The sequence below is a fragment of the Natrix helvetica genome (assembly GCF_964273705.1).
Source record: "Natrix helvetica genome assembly, chromosome: 2".
Taxonomy (NCBI): Eukaryota; Metazoa; Chordata; class Lepidosauria; order Squamata; family Natricidae; genus Natrix; species Natrix helvetica.
In genome coordinates, this window is record NC_138552.1 from 273,365,947 (window position 1) to 273,383,294 (window position 17,348).

Below are 17,348 nucleotides of genomic sequence, written 5' to 3' on the forward strand. Positions count from 1 at the left end.
CAGCTAAATAACCATGAAACCATGATTGCGAAACTGAATGTGAGTCAGCAGGGTGTTGTGGTGGCCAAGAAGCCAAACAATTTTAGGCTTCATTAGTAAAAGTACCGTGTCCAATATGTGGGGAAACTACTCAGCTGAAGTATTGTACCAATTGTAGGCACCAAATTTTAAGGAATCAGAGGATTCAGAATACTTTCAGAAAAGGTCAACTAAGATAATGACCTGAAACAAAGACAGATTGAAGTTGTTAGACATGTTTAAGCCTTGAGAAAAAGAGCCTGGGGAGAAATATGATACCATGCTTCAAATATCTAAAAAGCGACCACGGAGAATCAGTAAAATTTGTTCTTTTATCACTACAGACTGCAGGGACACAGAATAATGGCTTTAAGTTAAAGGAAGGCAGTTTCCAATTGAATGTTGGAAAAACGTCCTACGGGGGAGAACAATTGAAGTGTGAAATGCTGCTAGGCTTCCCTTCCCTGGATATATTCATCCAGAAATTGCATGGCCACCTTTTAAGAGATGCTTTTAACTTGGATTCTTGCACTGAGCAAGGATTTATTTTTTTAAATTCGTTTATGGCAACAAACTTACATAGCTGCTCATCTGCCAGAAGGAATTCTGGGTGGCAAACAGGACACAATGCAATTCCAATACAATCCCTCACCTCCAATTTAGCCTAAATGTTGATATGGTCAAACCTGCACCCATAAATCCACCACCCCATGCTTGCTCTATCGGATCGTCGTTACAAAGCGTAGGAGAAACAGGTCTTCACTGCTTTCCTGAAGACAACAAGGGCTGTATCTCTGGGGAAGGGGGTTCCATAAAACAGGCCTCATGACAGAGAAGGCATACTTCCAAATTCTCATCAAGTCGCACTGTTTCACTAAGGGTCAGGTGCTGGACTGAATGACCTAAATATCCCCACTGTTGAATTAAACTGCTAAACACCCATTCTAGAGCTGACCCAAAATGGTTGGCTGTGCTTGGTTGTAAGCGACCTAGAGTTGGTTCTTGGCAAGATGGGCAGCATAAAAAATGCCATTGGCAGTAATGCTGTGTTTTTATATTTCCTACATACATAAGAACTTACCTAGTCCCCCTCCACCAGGTCCCAATCCGCCAGGCACAAATCCGCCAGGCCCAACTCCGCCAGGCCCAACTCCGCCAGGCACAAATCCGCCAGGCCCAACTCCACCAGGCCCAACTCCAGTTCCTGAGGGGAAAAATATTGAAACAAATAAGTCTGATTATATGGTCCAATTTATGTTTTTACCTTCTTTAGTAATATTTGTTGGATTAGGATGAGGTATTAAATTTATCCCGCCCCTCATAAATGACTTAAATTGAGGGAACAGAAGAGGAACTCATCAAATTTGCAGATGACACTAAACTGGCAGGAATAGCCAACACCTCAGAAGACAAACTAAGGATCCAGACAGATCTTGGCAAACTTGAACAATGGGCCCTATCCAACAAAACGAATTTTAATGTGGAGAAAAGCAAAGTTTTACATTTAGGCAGGAAAAATCGAAGGTATAAGCACAGATTAGGTGACACCTGGCTCAAAAACAGTAACCGTGAGAGGGACCTTGGAGTCCTGGTGGACAATCATTTAAACATGTCAAAATTATTAGCAGTCAAAAGTATTAGCAGTCAAAAAAGCTAATACAATCCTGGGTTGTATAAACAGAGGCATAGAATCAAGATCATTTCAAGTATTAATACCGCTTTATAAAACCCTAGTAAGACCACACCTGGAATACCGCAACCAATCCTGGTCGCCAGACTACAAAAAAGATGTTGAGACCTTGGAAAAAGTTCAGAGAAGAGCAACTAAGATGATCAAAGACCTGGAGACTAAAACATATGAAGAACAACTGCAGGTTTTGGGTCTGGCTAGTAGTCTAAAGAAAAGAAGAATTAGGGGTGACATAATAGCAGTATTCCAGTATTTGTGCGGCTGCCACAAAGAAGAGGGGGTCACGTTATTCTACAAAGCACCAGAGGGCAGGGCAAGAAACAATGGTTGGAAATGAACCAAAGAGAGATGCAAGCTAGAATTACAAGAGAAACTTCCTAACAGTGAGGACAATTAACCAGTGGAATAGCTTGCCTTCAGAAGTTGTGGGTGCTTCATCACTGGAGGTTTTTAAGAAAAGACTGGACAGCCACTTCTCTGTAATAGTATAGGTTCTCCTGCTTGAGCAGGGAGCTGGACTAGAAGACCTCCAAGGTCCCTTCCAGCATTCCATTCTATTCTACTCATGTGCAAATGACCTTTGTCTCTATCTCTGAAGAGAGAAAGGAATGAAATGTTCAAGAATTGAAAAATATCAATGACGTTCTCCCCCCCCCCCAATTCCTATTGCTGTGGGAGCAGAGTGCAATTCAGCAATCCAGCCGAATCTTGTATTATCGCCACAAAGATGCTGAGTTTGGTTTTGTGTGTCTGACAAATTTGATACAGTATAAATGAGAAATACTGAATGAGAAATAATCAGAAGGCAAGATCCTAAAATCCACAACAGTGGTTTTCATACCCAGCAACTGTAAAATGTGTGCATTTCAACTCCCAGAATTCCCCAGCCAGTGTGCTGAAGTTGAATTTAACACCCCTTAAAAGTTGCCAAGTTTGAAGAACATTAATCTACAAGGATGATACACTTTGGCTTACAAACAAAAAAGCAATAAGGTCAGTGATAAACTCAGAGGGAGATTTGAGTGATAAATCTTTTTGATTATGTTGGAAGGATTGTTTTAGCAGGTAGAAAGTGAATGCATTTTGAAGCAATGACCTGGATCTGAGAGGTTGGGGACGGAGTGAACAAACTTGATTCAGTAAAAGAATTATCTCAGGACACAACATGTATATTAATGCTTCATATTAGGTCCAATCCAGCCCTCTCAATTCCTGGCAAATAGATGGGGAAGAAATGGAGGTAGTGACAGATTTTATTTTCCTGGGCTCCAAGATCACCACAGATGGGGACTGCAACCAAGAAATTAAAAGACGCTTGCTCCTGGGGAGGAAAGCTATGGCAAATCTAGACAGCATATTAAAAAACAGAGACATCACCCTGACAACAAATGTGCATATAGTCAAGGCTATGGTTTTCCCAGTTGCAATGGATGGCTGTGAAAGTTGGACCATAAGAAAGGCTGAGCGCCAAAGAATTGAGGCCTTTGAACTATGGTGCTGGAGAAGACTCCTGCGAGTCCCCTGGACTGCAAGGTGATCAAACTGGTCAGTCTTAGAGGAGATCAACCCTGGTTGCTCTTTAGAAGGTCAGATCCTGAAGATGAAACTCAAATACTTTGACCACCTAATGAGAAGGAAGGAGTCACTGGAGAAGAGCCTAATGCTGGGAAAGATTGAGGACAAAAGAAGAAAGGGACGACAGAGAATGAGGTGGCTGGATGGAGTCACCAAAGCAGTTGGCGTGAGCTTAAATGGACTGCAGAGGACGGTAGAGGACAGGAAGGCCTGGAGGAATGTTGTCCATGGGGTTGCGATGAGTCAGACTTCGCAACTAACAACAACATTAGGTCCAATGAAGGTCTTTAATATAGATTTTCAAAATAAGTTAACATATATTTTTTTCTTACAAAGAGGCTTGTGTTTTTAAATTAATATCTTTATAATGTTACATATTTTGCCAGGCTCACGGTATGTAATAAGTTTACTTTGCCTCAGTCAATGATTTATTTTGCATGCCATTTTGCATTTCATTTTATTTAATGCTTTGCTGATGTTTGGTATTTTGAAATGGATCGTTATATTTTGCTATTCACAAATGCTGTCGCAATGAGAAAAAAATAGGTTGCATATTTACCATATGCTGCTGCTTTCGCTGCTGCCTTAGCTGCTGCTGCTGCTGCTGCTGTCCCAGCTCCTAATGTGCATAGAAACATAGTTAAGTTACAGGACAAAATCCATACCATGTAGAGCTCTCCTGCATCTGGGACTGCTGGCATCCCAGGAATTCCACCAATACCTGAGATGCCACCACCTGGGACAATGCCAACACTACCTGGGCCTACGCCGACACCAGGAATACCAACGCCACCAGGGATGACACCAACAGGACCAAAACCACCAGGGCCAACGCCACCAGGGCCAACGCCACCAGGGATGACTCCACCAGGGCCAACGCCACCAGGGATGACTCCACCAGGGCCAACGCCACCAGGGCCAACGCCACCTGGAACCCGCCCTAGGAAAGAAATCATGAAATTAGAATGGGAACTTGGTGGAAACTCAGTTCGATTGCGTTGGAAACTCAGCAGAAACTGAGTAGAACTTACTGGGAATTCAGAGAAGATTCACCAAAGTCCTTGCTTCCCGCCAGCTATGCTTATTCAGAAAATACATGTGACTTCAATGCTGCTAATCATTAAGGGCAGACTTGGGAGAGAACTGCCTGCATGCTACCGTCTAATGACCACATTAGAGCAAAAACAGTCTATATCAGATGGTGGTTCCCAAAGCACTAACCCAGGGGTCCCAACTTGGCAACTTTAAGACTTGTGGACTTCAACTCCCAGAATTCTCCAGCCAGCATAACTTGTGGGAGTTGAAGTCCACAAGTCTTAAAGTTGCCAAGTTTGAAGACCTCTGCACTAACCTCTCCACGCTCATTCTGCAATCCCACCACATATAGGATTCCATTCATGTACATGTTTCCTCAGGCAGGCAATGACACGAAGTTTGAGGGAGGTTTCACAGGCTGTGTCTGTTGGCTCATCACTCTGGTCCCTCAGATTCATAGGATGAACAGGCAGAGGTACCCTTTTTATGGATGACCCTCAATATGAGGAATTCTCTTCCATGACAGTTCTGCTTAAAGTCTCCCTCCCTCCCTCCCTCCCTCCCTCCCTCCCTCCCTCCCTCCCTCCCTCCCTCTCTCTTTGCTTTTTCACTGATTCAAAAGATGTGTTCTATTCCTCAAGATTTTCATTGATCTCATTGCTGCCCTTCCATATACTGTATGTGTCAGTTTGATGTATGAACCTATTTGATATAGTGGTTTAAACCAATCACTCTCTCTGTGTGTCCTGGGGAGGTGAATTGTGGAGGTTCCTAGATAAAAATTCACGTAACATCCCCAGATCACAGAAGTATCCATTGCGTATATAGCAATTACTTCCTGTGTAAGTAGACGTAGGATATGTCTGGCCATTGAATCAATCCCTGTTCTGCCTGGAAAGCCTGAATCTTGCAACTTGCACATGTTAAGAAAGTCAACTTGATTTTCTAAATTTTATTTTGCATAATTTATGGTGAGAGGAGGGAAATTTCAAAGTATAATTTCTAGGTTTTTTTTTTTTGACTAGATAACTAGGAGAAGTGTCCCAGAAATGCGTAATCAATTGAAATCTTTCCTGGTTTCAAACATACTCTTAAGGTACCAGGCGTGCTGTATTAAATCTTAACTGCTGTCAGAAAGCAGCAACTCAAAATCTCCTTCTATTTTCCCCCACCAAAATATCACAATTTTTTTTCTGCTCTACACTGCGCTGTACAGGTTGACCTTCCTCAACTTTGTCATCTAAGATGTACGGACTTTCAACTTCCAGGATTGACATCCGAGAGGGTGGAAAAACTTTCTGTACAACAACATTGTTGTTTTCAGTAATAGTTGTAACTCAGGAGTGGGTTCCGGCTGCTGCTACTGCTGGTTTGCTCAGAGACACGTTGCATGCGCATGCGCAGTACTAAAACAAGTTGGGGGAGCCTGCAGCAGCGCCAAGAGAACTGGTTCGGGGTGTGTGTGTGTGTGTGTGCGTGTGTGTGTGTGTGTGGCAGGCCGAGTTCCTACCTATTCGGCCAAACCGGTAGGAACCCACCTCTGTTGTAAGTTCATGCTGGATTTACCCACCTGTCCTCTAGTTTTTGAGAGGTCACTAAGATGGCACACTTACTAAATGCAACTTTGCCCATCCTGGGAAAGTACTTTAATGGTTAGGGCAGTGTTTCTCAACCTTGGCAACTTGAAGATGTGCGGACTTCAACTCCCAGAATTCCCCAGCCAGCATTTGCTGGCTGAGGAATTCTGGGAGTTGAAGTCCAGACATCTTCAAGTTGCCAAGGTTGAGAAACACTGGGTTAGGGGGAGACGGGGAGAGGAAGAGGGAGGGAGAGGAATAGAGAGGGCGGGAGAGGGAGGGAGGGGGAGAGAGAGGGAGGGAGAGGGGGATGAATGGAGGGCCCAATCCTACAATGTGCACTGAAATTATATCTACCTGCCTTGAGTTTGCTACAGATACTCCTCCCCCCCCTCAAATAAAGAGCTTTCAAATAATTGGGAGACATACCGTATTTTGCTGCTTTAGCGGCAGCAGCTGCTGCTACTGCTGGACTCACTCCTTGCAGATTCAAGCAAGAGAAGAAACAGGAGGTACAGCTTAATAATAGAAGCGTAATGCATTTCAAATATAGTCTTGCTGTGATAATCATGCAAAACTGGCATTACCCTCATTTTAATCTCACCCTAATTTTAAGAAACAGTGGAATTGTACCTTTGGTGTCAAAGGGAAGGAGATGAAACCATTTATCCTGAATTGTCATGCATGGCATCAAGAAAAGGTTAGCTGGTGCAGGACAGTCAAACCAACCTGGCTTGGTTAAAACTGGACGCTGTCCCGTTGTGTAAGGGAGATGAGACCTTCCCAGTTTCGAATTCTGATCAATTTTAGCAATAGCACTTACATACCGCTTTACAGTGCTTTACAGCTCTCTCTAAGTGATTGTCAGTCTCTACTTTGCTTGCTTGCTATCGGCTGCCATAGTAACGGGGAGGAAGGGGGCTCATGGTATTTTTTGTAGGGGGAATTACTTGGTACTGGAGGAGTTATCATGAAGGGAGTTTTGTTCTCACCATCTTCTGGCGTGCTGATGGCTTGTGTTTGGGCTTAGTCAAGGTCAACTGTCTCTGCATACTAGCTGAATGAGGCCACTTGAAGATGCGCCCCACATGACACCTTTGAGAGTTGCAGATTGGACATTGGGTTGGGGTAACTGGGGAGAGGGTCTTGGGGAAACGTTTGATATCTACACGTTCGCGCTTTTTTGCTTCAGATCTTGCTTCATTTTAGCTGCTTTCATTTCATGTCCAGTAAAAGTACCTTTGTCTCTATTCAAATGGAGTTGGGGGTGGTGGTTCTTTCTTGGATACTGAACGAGGCATGCCTGACAGCAGTTTACAGAGTCAGCCTATCGCCTCCAACAATCTGCGCCCTCATTTTACCCACCTCGGAAGGATGGAAGGCCGAGTCAATCTTTGAGCCGGCCAGGATTGAGGGAATCGAACTCCTGGCAATGTGAGCCTGCAATACTACATTCTAACCACCGCCCCACCACAGCTCTTATGTCCAGAAACTCCAGAAAAATCTCTTTAACAGACGTCCAGTGAAAAGAAGTGGGTGGCAAAAGAGGAAGTTCCCTTGCTCATTTTGGCTCTGGCCATCCATAACCGTCAGATGATTCCCAAGGAGCTACATAGCAGGAGTGGGTTCCTGAAACAGTTAGTACCGGTTCGCTGCATGTGCGCTTCACTCTTGCGCATGCAGGCTGTGCGTTGCTTGTGCATGTGCATTTGACTAAAAATTTCTCTGTGCATCCGCAGAACCATGCTGGCAACGGCAGAAGACACTGAAGAACCGTTTCAGGGGCGTGTTAGGCCTGAGTCACTGCCGGTTCTGCGACCCAGGCCTGAATTCTACTACCGGTTCGTCTGAACTGGGCTGAACTGGCAGCAACCCACCTTTGCTATATAGTCTCTCCTCTGAGCACCTGGACCTTAGCACTGGAGAGAAAAAGTCCCATGCGTGCTTTAAATGGAATGCAGCATTGTAATAAGGTAAGCTTTTTACTGGCATCCTATTATTCTCTTCATTGGCCATGGAATACAAGTAGTCTTCAACTTTAGTGACCATTTGACGTTACAACAATACAATACAATAGCAGAGTTGGAAGGGACCTTGGAGGTCTTCTAGTCCAACCCCCTGCCTAGGCAGGAAACCCTATACCGTTTCAGACAAATAGCGATCCAACATCTTCTTAAAGACTTCCAGTGTTGGGGCATTCACAGCTTCTGGAGGCAAGCTGTTCCACTAATTGTTCTAACTGTCGGGGAATTTCTCCTCAGTTCTAAGTTGCTTCTCTCCTTGATTAGTTTCCACCCATAAGCTTCTTGTTCTACCCTCAGGTGCCTTGGAGAATAGTTTGACTCCCTCTTCTTTGAGGCAACCCCTGAGATATTGGAACACTGCTATCATGTCTCCCCTAGTCCTTCTTCCTATTAAACTAGACATACCCAGTTCCTGCAACCGTTCTTCATATGTTTTAGTCTCCAATCCCCTAATCATCTCTGTTGCTCTTCTCTGCATTCTTTCTAGAGTCTCCACAACGGCATTGAAAAAAGTGACTTTTGACCATTTTTCACACTTACAGCATTGCAACCTTCCATGGTGACCTGATCAAAATTTAGACGCTTGGCAACAAACTCATATTTATGGTGGTTGCAATATCCCGGGGTCCTGTGATCCTCTTTTGTGACCGCCTGACAAGCAAAATCAATGGGGAGTCCAGATTCACTGAGCAACTGTCTGACTAATTTAACAATTGCGGCAATTCGCTTAACAACTGTGGCAAGAAAGGTCATCAAATGGGCCCAAACTCACTTAACAAAGGTCTCATTTAGCAACATATTTTGGTCTCAGTTGTGGTCGTAAATCAAAGACTGTACAGATTCTCAAAGGCGTACTGTTTACTTCATTCAAATGCAATTTCATTCTTTCCTGGAAAATCCCTGCTTCATGCACATATTCTATACGCTGTGGTAATAAACAAATGTGATCACTCCAAAATAGGGTTTGTCATTTCCTCCTTTCCCAACATGGCTGATTCATTTGCTGTTACCTCACACGGGGACTGAGGTAAAGGTATAATGCCTTGGTAAGGCCACACTTGGAATACTGCATTCAGTTCTGGTCGCCACAATGTAGAAAAGATGTGGAGACTCTAGAAAGAGTGCAGAGAAGAGCAACAAAGATGATTAGGGGACTGGAGACTAAAACATATGAAGAACGGTTGCAGGAACTGGGTATGTTTAGCTTAAGAGAAAGAAGGACTAGGGGAGACATGAAAGCATTGTTCCAATATCTCAGGGGTTACCACAAAGAAGAGGGAGTCAAACTATTCTCCAAGGCACCTGAGGTTAGGAGAAGCAATGGGTGGAAACTAATCAAGGAGAGAAGCAATTTAGAACTAAGGAGAAACTTCCTGACAGTTAGAACAATTAATCAGTGGAACAGCTTGCCTCCAGAAGTTGTGAATGCCCCAACACTGGAAGTCTTTAAGAAGATGTTGGATAGCCATTTGTCTGGAATGGTATAGGGTTTCCTGCCTAGGCAGGGGGTTGGACTAGAAGACCTCCAAGGTCCCTTCCAACTCTACTATTGTATTGTATTGTATCTTTCATGCACTTGTGTGTGAGTGTATACGCTTCAGAGATGCCAACAGGAAGCAAATCAGACACTAATCTTAAAATGTGGAGTGCAGTGGTGGGTATTCCACCGGTTCTTACTGGTTTGGGCAAACTGGTAGTGGCAGCTACTGGAGGCTCCGCCCCCCCCGCCCCAACATAATGCGCGACCTTCTGCACATGCGCGCTCACATTTGCGAACCAGTAACGAAGATAAGTGAATCTCCCTACTGGTGGAGTGCTGCTGGTACTCCATTGCAAGGAAATGGAATCATACAGAAAATAAGCGAAGTGTAATTTTAACACGAAAACAAGAACGGGTAGGAACAGAAAGCCCTCTCGTTCAAGTCATCCTATCGCAACATTTTTTAAATTCCATTCAACCTCATTTTCCACCACTTCAGAAGTGGATTGAGAGGAAGGTCTTCCCACGCAGTCTGCTGTGTTTGCCAGCTGAGCCAATTAATTTCACACTCAGCCGCAGCACACTTCAAAGCATAGGTCTACCCGACTTTCATTTGGCAGCCCACTATTAAAGCATGAGCGGGAGCTTGTCCAATTGTGGAAACTCTTCATCCCACCTTGCCTTCCCACTCAGGAACTAGAGTCAACAACAAAGCTTTCTATCTGCAGTGTTTTTGTTTCTTTAAAAAAGTAGCTTCATTTTAAAGGTAAAAGTAAAGGTTCCCCTCGCACATGTGTGCTAGTCGTTTCCAACTCTAGGGGGGCAGTGCTCATCTCTGTTTCAAAGCCGGAGAGCCAGTGGTGTCCGAAGATGTCTCTGTGGTCATGTGGCTGGCGTGACTAAATGCCGAAGGTGCACGGAACACTGTTACCTTCCCACCAAAGGTGGCTCCTATTTTTCTACTTGCATTTTTACATGCTTTCGAGCTGCTACATTGGCAGAAGCTGGGACGAGTGATGGGAGCTCACCCCATCACACGGCACTAGGGATTCGAACTGCCAAACTGCCAACCTTCTTAGCCACTGAGCCCCAGCTTCATTTTAGATCCCTCTAGTACTGTGGTTTTTCAACGGGGCAGACACTGTGGTTTAAGGAGCAATTTGCTTGTTTCTGAGTGGAAAACTCCATTTGGGAAAGTGCTGCATACCTGATTGTGTGAAATATAGTTTCTGGGGCTTTTTTTAGGAGCGGGGGTGCTAATGACACTATTTGAGACTGGAAAAAAACCTGGTAATTGGGTCGAACAGTTTAAGAACACCGCTCTTGTATCTATTGCTCAGGTATTTTTGCATAAAATCGGTAAAGATACACAACCTCCGATGATCCTATTGTAAAATACAGCATTGGTGTTGTTTCCAAATAGAAGTGGGCAGTATTTGTACAGCATCAACAGCAGAAAAAGTGTGATGACAATTTGCAACCATTACGGTATTAGTTAAAGTAGTATTTCTTAAATTATTTTCATACACCGCAATTCATCTCCAGGTGTGAATAAACAAGCTGAAACTTCACCAAGGGGTCAAGGAGCTGAAGGAGTTTGGGGACCCTCCACTTACACAATAGCTGCATTTGAGGGAAGGAGTTGAGGATGTCTGACTGTTCTGCTTTGGATTGAAACACTGCACAGCTCTACCTCTGATAGCTTTCAATTCTTATCTGCCTATAGCAATGCAGGAAAAGGAAGTCCAAATGATTAAGAGTTCAACTGTTTTGCTCTTTTCTTCTTCTTCCACGCAATGGGCTCCTGGGCAAGACAGAATCTAACAACTTGAACATTGGGCACTATCTAATAAAATGAAATTCCATGGTGAAAAGAGTAAGGTTCTACATTTGGGCAACAAAAATGAAATGCACAGGTACAGTATAGGTGGTACCTTGCTCAATAGTAGTAACTGCGAGAGGGGTCTTGGAATCTTAGTGGACAACAATTTAAATATGAGCCAGCAGTGTGCAGCAGCTGCCAAAAAAGCCAACAATGTTCTAGGCTGCATCAACAGAGGGATAGAATCAAGATCACGTGAAGTGTTAATACCACTTTATAATGCCTTGGTAAGGCCACACTTGGAATACTGCATTCAGTTTTGGTCACCACAATGTAGAAAAGATGTGGAGACTCTAGAAAGAGTGCAGAGAAGAGCAACAAAGATGATTAGGGGACTGGAGGCTAAAACATGAAGAAGGGTTGCAGGAACTGGGTATGTTTAGCTTAAAAGAAAGAAGGACTAGGGGAGACATGATAGCAGTGTTCCAATATCTCAGGGGTTGCCACAAAGAAGAGGGAGTCAAACTATTCTCCAAGGCACCTGAGGGTAGAACAAGAAGCAATGGGTGGAAACTAATCAAGGAGAGAAGCAACTTAGAACTGAGGAGAAATTTCCTGACAGTTAGAACAATTAATCAGTGGAACAACTTGCCTCCAGAAGTTGTGAATGCCCCAACATTGGAAGTCTTTAAGAAGATGCTGGATAGCTATTTGTCTGAAACGGTATAGGGTTTCCTGCCTAGGCAGGGGGTTGGACTAGAAGACCTCCAAGGTCCCTTCCAACTCTGCTGTTGTATTGTATAATTTTTTTTATTTTTCCCTTTCGCAAAATATGGGGATGTGGGAAGAGACTTTTATTACTCCAGCGCAGGGGTGGGTTCCGGCAGGCACTACTGCCTGTTCACTTGTGTGCGCGCCCCACGCTTGATGCGTGCATGCGCAGAACCAAAAAAGAAGATGGCGCCGCCTACGCCCAGATTACCAGTTCAGGGGCATGGCAGGCCTGGGTCGCTGCCGGTTCCGGCAACCCAGGCCGCCAAACCACTTACAGGTTCGGCCGAACCGGGCCGAACTGGTAGGAACCCACCACTGCTCCAGCACCAGTGCCATTGTGATGCTAAACAATGTTCTTTGCGCTCTCTTACTCAGCACCTGGAGAGAGAACCTAGATGGCTGATGGGCGTTTTTGCTCTTTCTCAGCTTTTTAAGACCAGCTGATAAACAACAGTCCCAAACTGCTTTTGAAGAGATGAGGAGCAGGGACTGAGGCAGCACAGAAGTGTCTTCGCACCAGTCAGGTTGGAGGGAGAATATATAAGGGGCGGGTGGGTTTCAGCTCTGCTCCCTGTGTGGATGTTAAAATTAGGTTTCTGCTCCAGTTACCAGAATCAGAATGATGGTGATTACATGGTGTTTTTTGAGACTGATACTATTTTTGGAGCAGATAGTGCCTGCCCTCGTTTCACACATGCTACACAGGAGGTGTGTCTGCTAGTATTCAGTACGAGCTGGGGTGGTGCAGCGGTTAGAATGGAATATTGCAGGCAAACTCTGTCCACAAACAGCAGTTCGATCCTGACCGGTTCAAGGTTGACTCAGCCTTCCATCCTTCCGAGGTCCCAGATTGTTGGGGGCAATATGCTGACTCTGTAAACTGTTTAGAGAGGACTGTAAAAGCACTATGAAGCGGTATATAAGTCTAAGCGCTATTGCTATTGCTGTTTTGCCCATTGGACCCCCTGCTTGGTGATATAACCTAAAAGCAGTGAATAGATATTAATATGTTTGAAGCCAGTGAACAAGTTTATAATTGAGAGATGTTGGACTAAATGGGATTGACTATTTGGGATACAGAAGCGAACCGCGATTTCATCTTCCCCTCCTCTTCCTCTTAACAACTTACCTCCCACACCAACTCCTCCTAGTCCGCCTACTCCAACTCCCGGAAGTCCACCAACACCAGGAAAACCACCACCACCGACTCCAGTTCCAGGAAGACCATAGCCGCCACCACCCACACCAGTTCCAGGGACACCTCTGCCACCTGCAAACAGAAAGAAAGTCATAAAGGGACCAAGCAAAACAAGGTGGAATTGGATGAAGGGAGTCATGAATCACTTGAATGTTGGCCAACATGGGTCAAATACTGACTAATAAATAGCCTTCATTTATTAGAACAGCAGAGGAGAACAGAAAACGCTAATTGCAGAAAAGTGCTTTCCCCCCCCCCCCAGAATCTTCCATTGATGGACAGTAAAGAAACATACACACACAATCAGGTATGAAAGGCTGGAGGGAGAAATGGTAGTATGGTAATGGTAATCTCTAGGGCAGTGATGGCGAACCTTTTTTGGCTCGCGTGCCACAAGTGGGGGGAGCGCAGGGGGGTCGAGTGCGGGCGTGCCGCACCCATAATGCAACGCGCAATCCCCCAGTGTGCATGCGTGCACAACGCATGACCCCCCCCCCCATTTTTACATTTTTTTGTCCTCCCCAGGCTCCAGGGGCTTTATAGGAGCCTGCGGAGGGCGAAAAGAGCCTCCCCCGACCCCCTGGAGGCCCTCCGGAGGCTTCAGGGACTGTCCGGAGGCTTCCCTGAAGCCTTCGGAGCGTTTAAAACCACCCTCTGAGCAAACCAGAAGTGACTTCCGGGTTGCTCGGAGGGTTGTTTTAAGCGCTCCGAAGGCATCAGGGAAGCCTCGGACAGTCCCTGAAGCCTTCGGAGCGCTTAAAACCACTTCCGGTTTGCTCGGAGGGTGGTTTTAAGCGTTCCGAAGGCTTCAGGGACGGTCCCTGAAGCCTCCAGGGGGGGGGAGCCTCTTTTCGCCCTCCCCAGGCTCCTATAAAGCCTTTGGAGCCTGGGGAAGGCGAAAAATAGCTTTTAAAAAGGTGAACTCAGCTGGCCAGCGCGCACATGCGCGCTGGCCAGCTGACAGGGCAGCGCCTCGCATGCCCTGACAAATGGCTCCGCGTGCCACTTGTGGCACGCGTGCCATAGGTTCGCCATCACGGCTCTAGGGGTAGTTTACTCGTTTTTGCAGTCCTCAAATCACAAAGAAATGGAAGGATTTGTGGGTGGAAGGCTAGGATACTAAATAAGAAATCAACATAAATCATAATCGGATACTCATAAGAAGATATTATGATATTATTTTGAGAAGATGAGAAGCATGTAGGCAGAATGTTAATTAAAAGTGCTATCAGTGAGAAGCATGTTAGAAGAACCCATTCTTTAGACAAGGGGTGTCAAACTTGATTTTATTAAGGGCCGCAACAGGGTTGTGTTTGACCTTCGGGGGGCTGGGGTGGGTGTGGCCAGTGTCAGCATGGCCATCTCAACGTCACTCCTGTCGGGGGCACTTGCGGTGGCCCATGTGCTCTGGCCGCTTGCGGCCCTCCTGAGCTCCGTTTTCACTGGCAGAGGGATGCAGGAGGCCGTGGCAGCAGAAAACGGAGCTCAGGAGCCTGTTTTCGCTAGCAGAAGCACAGCGGGCTGGTCCTTCGATGTTTCTGGGGTGGCCCCATGGGCCAGATCTAAGTATCCCATGGGCCGGATCCGGTCCCCGGGCCTTGAGTTTGACACCCCTGCTTTAGATGAACACATTAACCTTTCAGACATAGTAATTATCCTGGTCTGTAACACTGAAGGTCTTTATATATATCATGCACTCGCTTAGCAAAAGAATAACGTGTATGTGTCGAGGTGGCTCCACTCCCTATCCATCTGCCACATCCTACTCCAGTGGCAGCTTATATCCTCCGACGTTACCTTAACAGTTCCTAGGTCCTTGGTTAGGACTCGAGTTGTTGAGCTACCAAGCAGCCCCAAAGGCTGTGAATCTCACCAAAGATTAACATAATAATAATAATAATAATAATAATAATAATAATAATAATAATAATAATAATAATAATAAAGTATGCTTTCAGCTGAGCGTGACTTTTAATGATACAATGCAATACAATAGCAGAGTTGGAAGGGACCTTGGAGGTCTTCTAGTCCAACCCCCTGCCTAGGCAGGATGTCGCAGTTATGTTTGTGAAATTTTCTTAGCTGTTATCTGGAAGTGGTCACTATCACTGTTGTCATGCAGGAAACCTTTTTTTTTTAACTTCACAATCTAGCCACAGTCCTGGGATTTCTCATGTTAGTGCCAACCACAACTTATTTCAGGTTCTGAGATGGAGAGTCACTAAGTGCTGCTACCTAGAAAGGACTTCTCTTGTTAGGAATGCAATCATATTAATTTTATAGTAATTATTTTATTTACTGCTGCAATAAGCAGTAATTGCAGCCTTCGTGACTGCCTAATTCAGAGATGGTGAGGATGTAATCGTAAAAGAAATATAATATTTTGTGAATGAATACCTAGCATTGTTGCTGCAAGCTACCCTGCGACCACCAGAAACCTATTCTATTTTCTTCTATTTTACTCTGTGGAGCTGCCCCAAAGAAGAGAGGGTCAACCTATTTTCCAAAGCACCTGAAGGCAGGTCAAGAAACAATGGATGGAAACTAATCAAGGAGAGAAGCAACCTGGAACTAAGGAGAAATTTCCTGACAGTGAGAACAATAAACCAGCGGAACGGCTTTCCTCAGAAGTTACAGTGCTCCGTCACTGGAGGCTTTTAAGAAGAATCCGGACAGCCACTTGGGTGGAATGGTATATAGGGTTTCCTGCTTGAGCAAGGGATTGGACTAGATAGAAGATCTCTGTTACTCTGTTATTTTAGGAACTGTAAAACATTGCATGGAATGGCAATGCATGTTGTAGCCAGAATGTTCCACTAGATGGCAGCCTCTTTCCTGGATGGCTCTATCACTGGGGGGGGGGGGGCGCTGAGTCATAGACATGGAAAAGGAAAGAGTGATGCTCAAGGTGAACTTCTGCTTTCAACACATTTCACCCATCCCACCCACCCACGCCTCACCTCCACTTCTGAAGAGAAACAAAGGCTGCCCATAGAAATCAATGGAAAAATCCAGACTTTCACCACAACTACCAGTGGGTAGTACATTGACTAATACAATAAATGGTTTCAACAAAAAAAAACTTTCCCGGTGTCTTTCTGACCCTCATCACGGTTCATATGTTAAAAAAAACCCCAAAAACATCAATAAATGTGGTGAATCTGTGTGGAAGCTAACGGAACAAAAGATGAGCACTATTTCATTCTCCCAGGTCTACACTGGAAATTATGTTTCTGCCTTTCTTGTAAAAATGAAAACGATGTTTCAAAATCCAATGGAGAAATCAAGGGTGCTATCATAATTGGCAGCAGGATCTATCTGACAGCAAATCTCTCACTAAAAAAAAACCCCTTTTCCCCAACATGTAACTAAAGCCCATATTCTTTCATTTCCTTCCCCAAAGGATAGACTATAAAAAGAAGGACGTTGTACAGCATTGTAAGCTAATAACCCAACCTAAAAACCTAAAATTGGAAGCTATTCCTTTATAACCCCTTTCTTTGCATTTTTTTCATTAATTTTTTGCTTCTCTTTGCTTTTCTGTCTTTCAAAGTGTAATATTGTTTTTATTCTTTTCAATATTTAAGAAAAAAATTATATACAATTAAAAAGAAGAAGAGAAGTGCACTGTGCCTGGAACATTCAACTTGTGTCTCTAATCAAGCCTAGATAATTCATCCTTTATAACAGGGGTGTCAAACTCAAGGCCCAGGATCCAGGTCCTGCCCGTGGGGTACTTAAATCTGGCCCGTGGGGCCACCCTGGAAACAGCGACTGGCCTGCGGTGCTTCTGTCAGCAAAAATGGCCTCCCGAGCTCCGTTTTCGGCTGCCACCTCTTCCTGCAACCTCTGCCAATGAAAATGGAGTCTGGTTTCACTGACAGAGCACTCGTGACGCCACTAGTGCCCCTGACAGGGGTGACATCGAGTGGGCCATGCCCAACCTTGGCCATGCCAACCCCAGCCCTCCGAGGCCAAACACAACCCTGATGCGGCCCTCAAGGAAATTGAGTTTGACACCCCTGCTTGATAAGAACAGCAACTGCAGAGGCAATAAAATCAGAGAAGGGAAGGAAGGCTTTCTAGGCCGAAGCATTGGATTTCAAGATAGTTCAGAACGCATCTCACACACTTGCTTCTGGCTTTTACTTGGAG

General features: G+C 44.9%; 1 protein-coding gene and 1 long non-coding RNA gene across 7 annotated transcripts in view; one reads left to right on the forward strand and one right to left on the reverse strand.

Moving 5' to 3' along the window:
* ELN (elastin) overlaps window positions 1-17,348 on the reverse strand; it is a 121,797-nt gene that overhangs the window by 20,316 nt on the left and 84,133 nt on the right. For 4 of the 6 annotated variants that reach the window (XM_081942412.1, XM_081942413.1, XM_081942409.1 and 1 more), the window contains exons 17-21: window positions 13,125-13,265; window positions 6,325-6,375; window positions 4,005-4,223; window positions 3,843-3,902; window positions 1,100-1,222 (exon numbers count right to left, since the gene is read on the reverse strand). In XM_081942412.1, coding sequence (XP_081798538.1) covers window positions 1,100-1,222; window positions 3,843-3,902; window positions 4,005-4,223; window positions 6,325-6,375; window positions 13,125-13,265 — 594 coding nt within the window. The remainder of the gene's footprint in view (window positions 1-1,099; window positions 1,223-3,842; window positions 3,903-4,004; window positions 4,224-6,324; window positions 6,376-13,124; window positions 13,266-17,348) is intronic. The other 2 variants (XM_081942411.1, XM_081942410.1) reach the window with 2 other exon arrangements.
* The window catches only part of LOC309386721, a 346,606-nt gene continuing 343,368 nt past the window's right edge, over window positions 14,111-17,348 (forward strand). Inside the window, exon 1 of the long non-coding RNA XR_014174476.1 lies at window positions 14,111-14,219. This is a non-coding gene — a long non-coding RNA (uncharacterized lncRNA). The remainder of the gene's footprint in view (window positions 14,220-17,348) is intronic.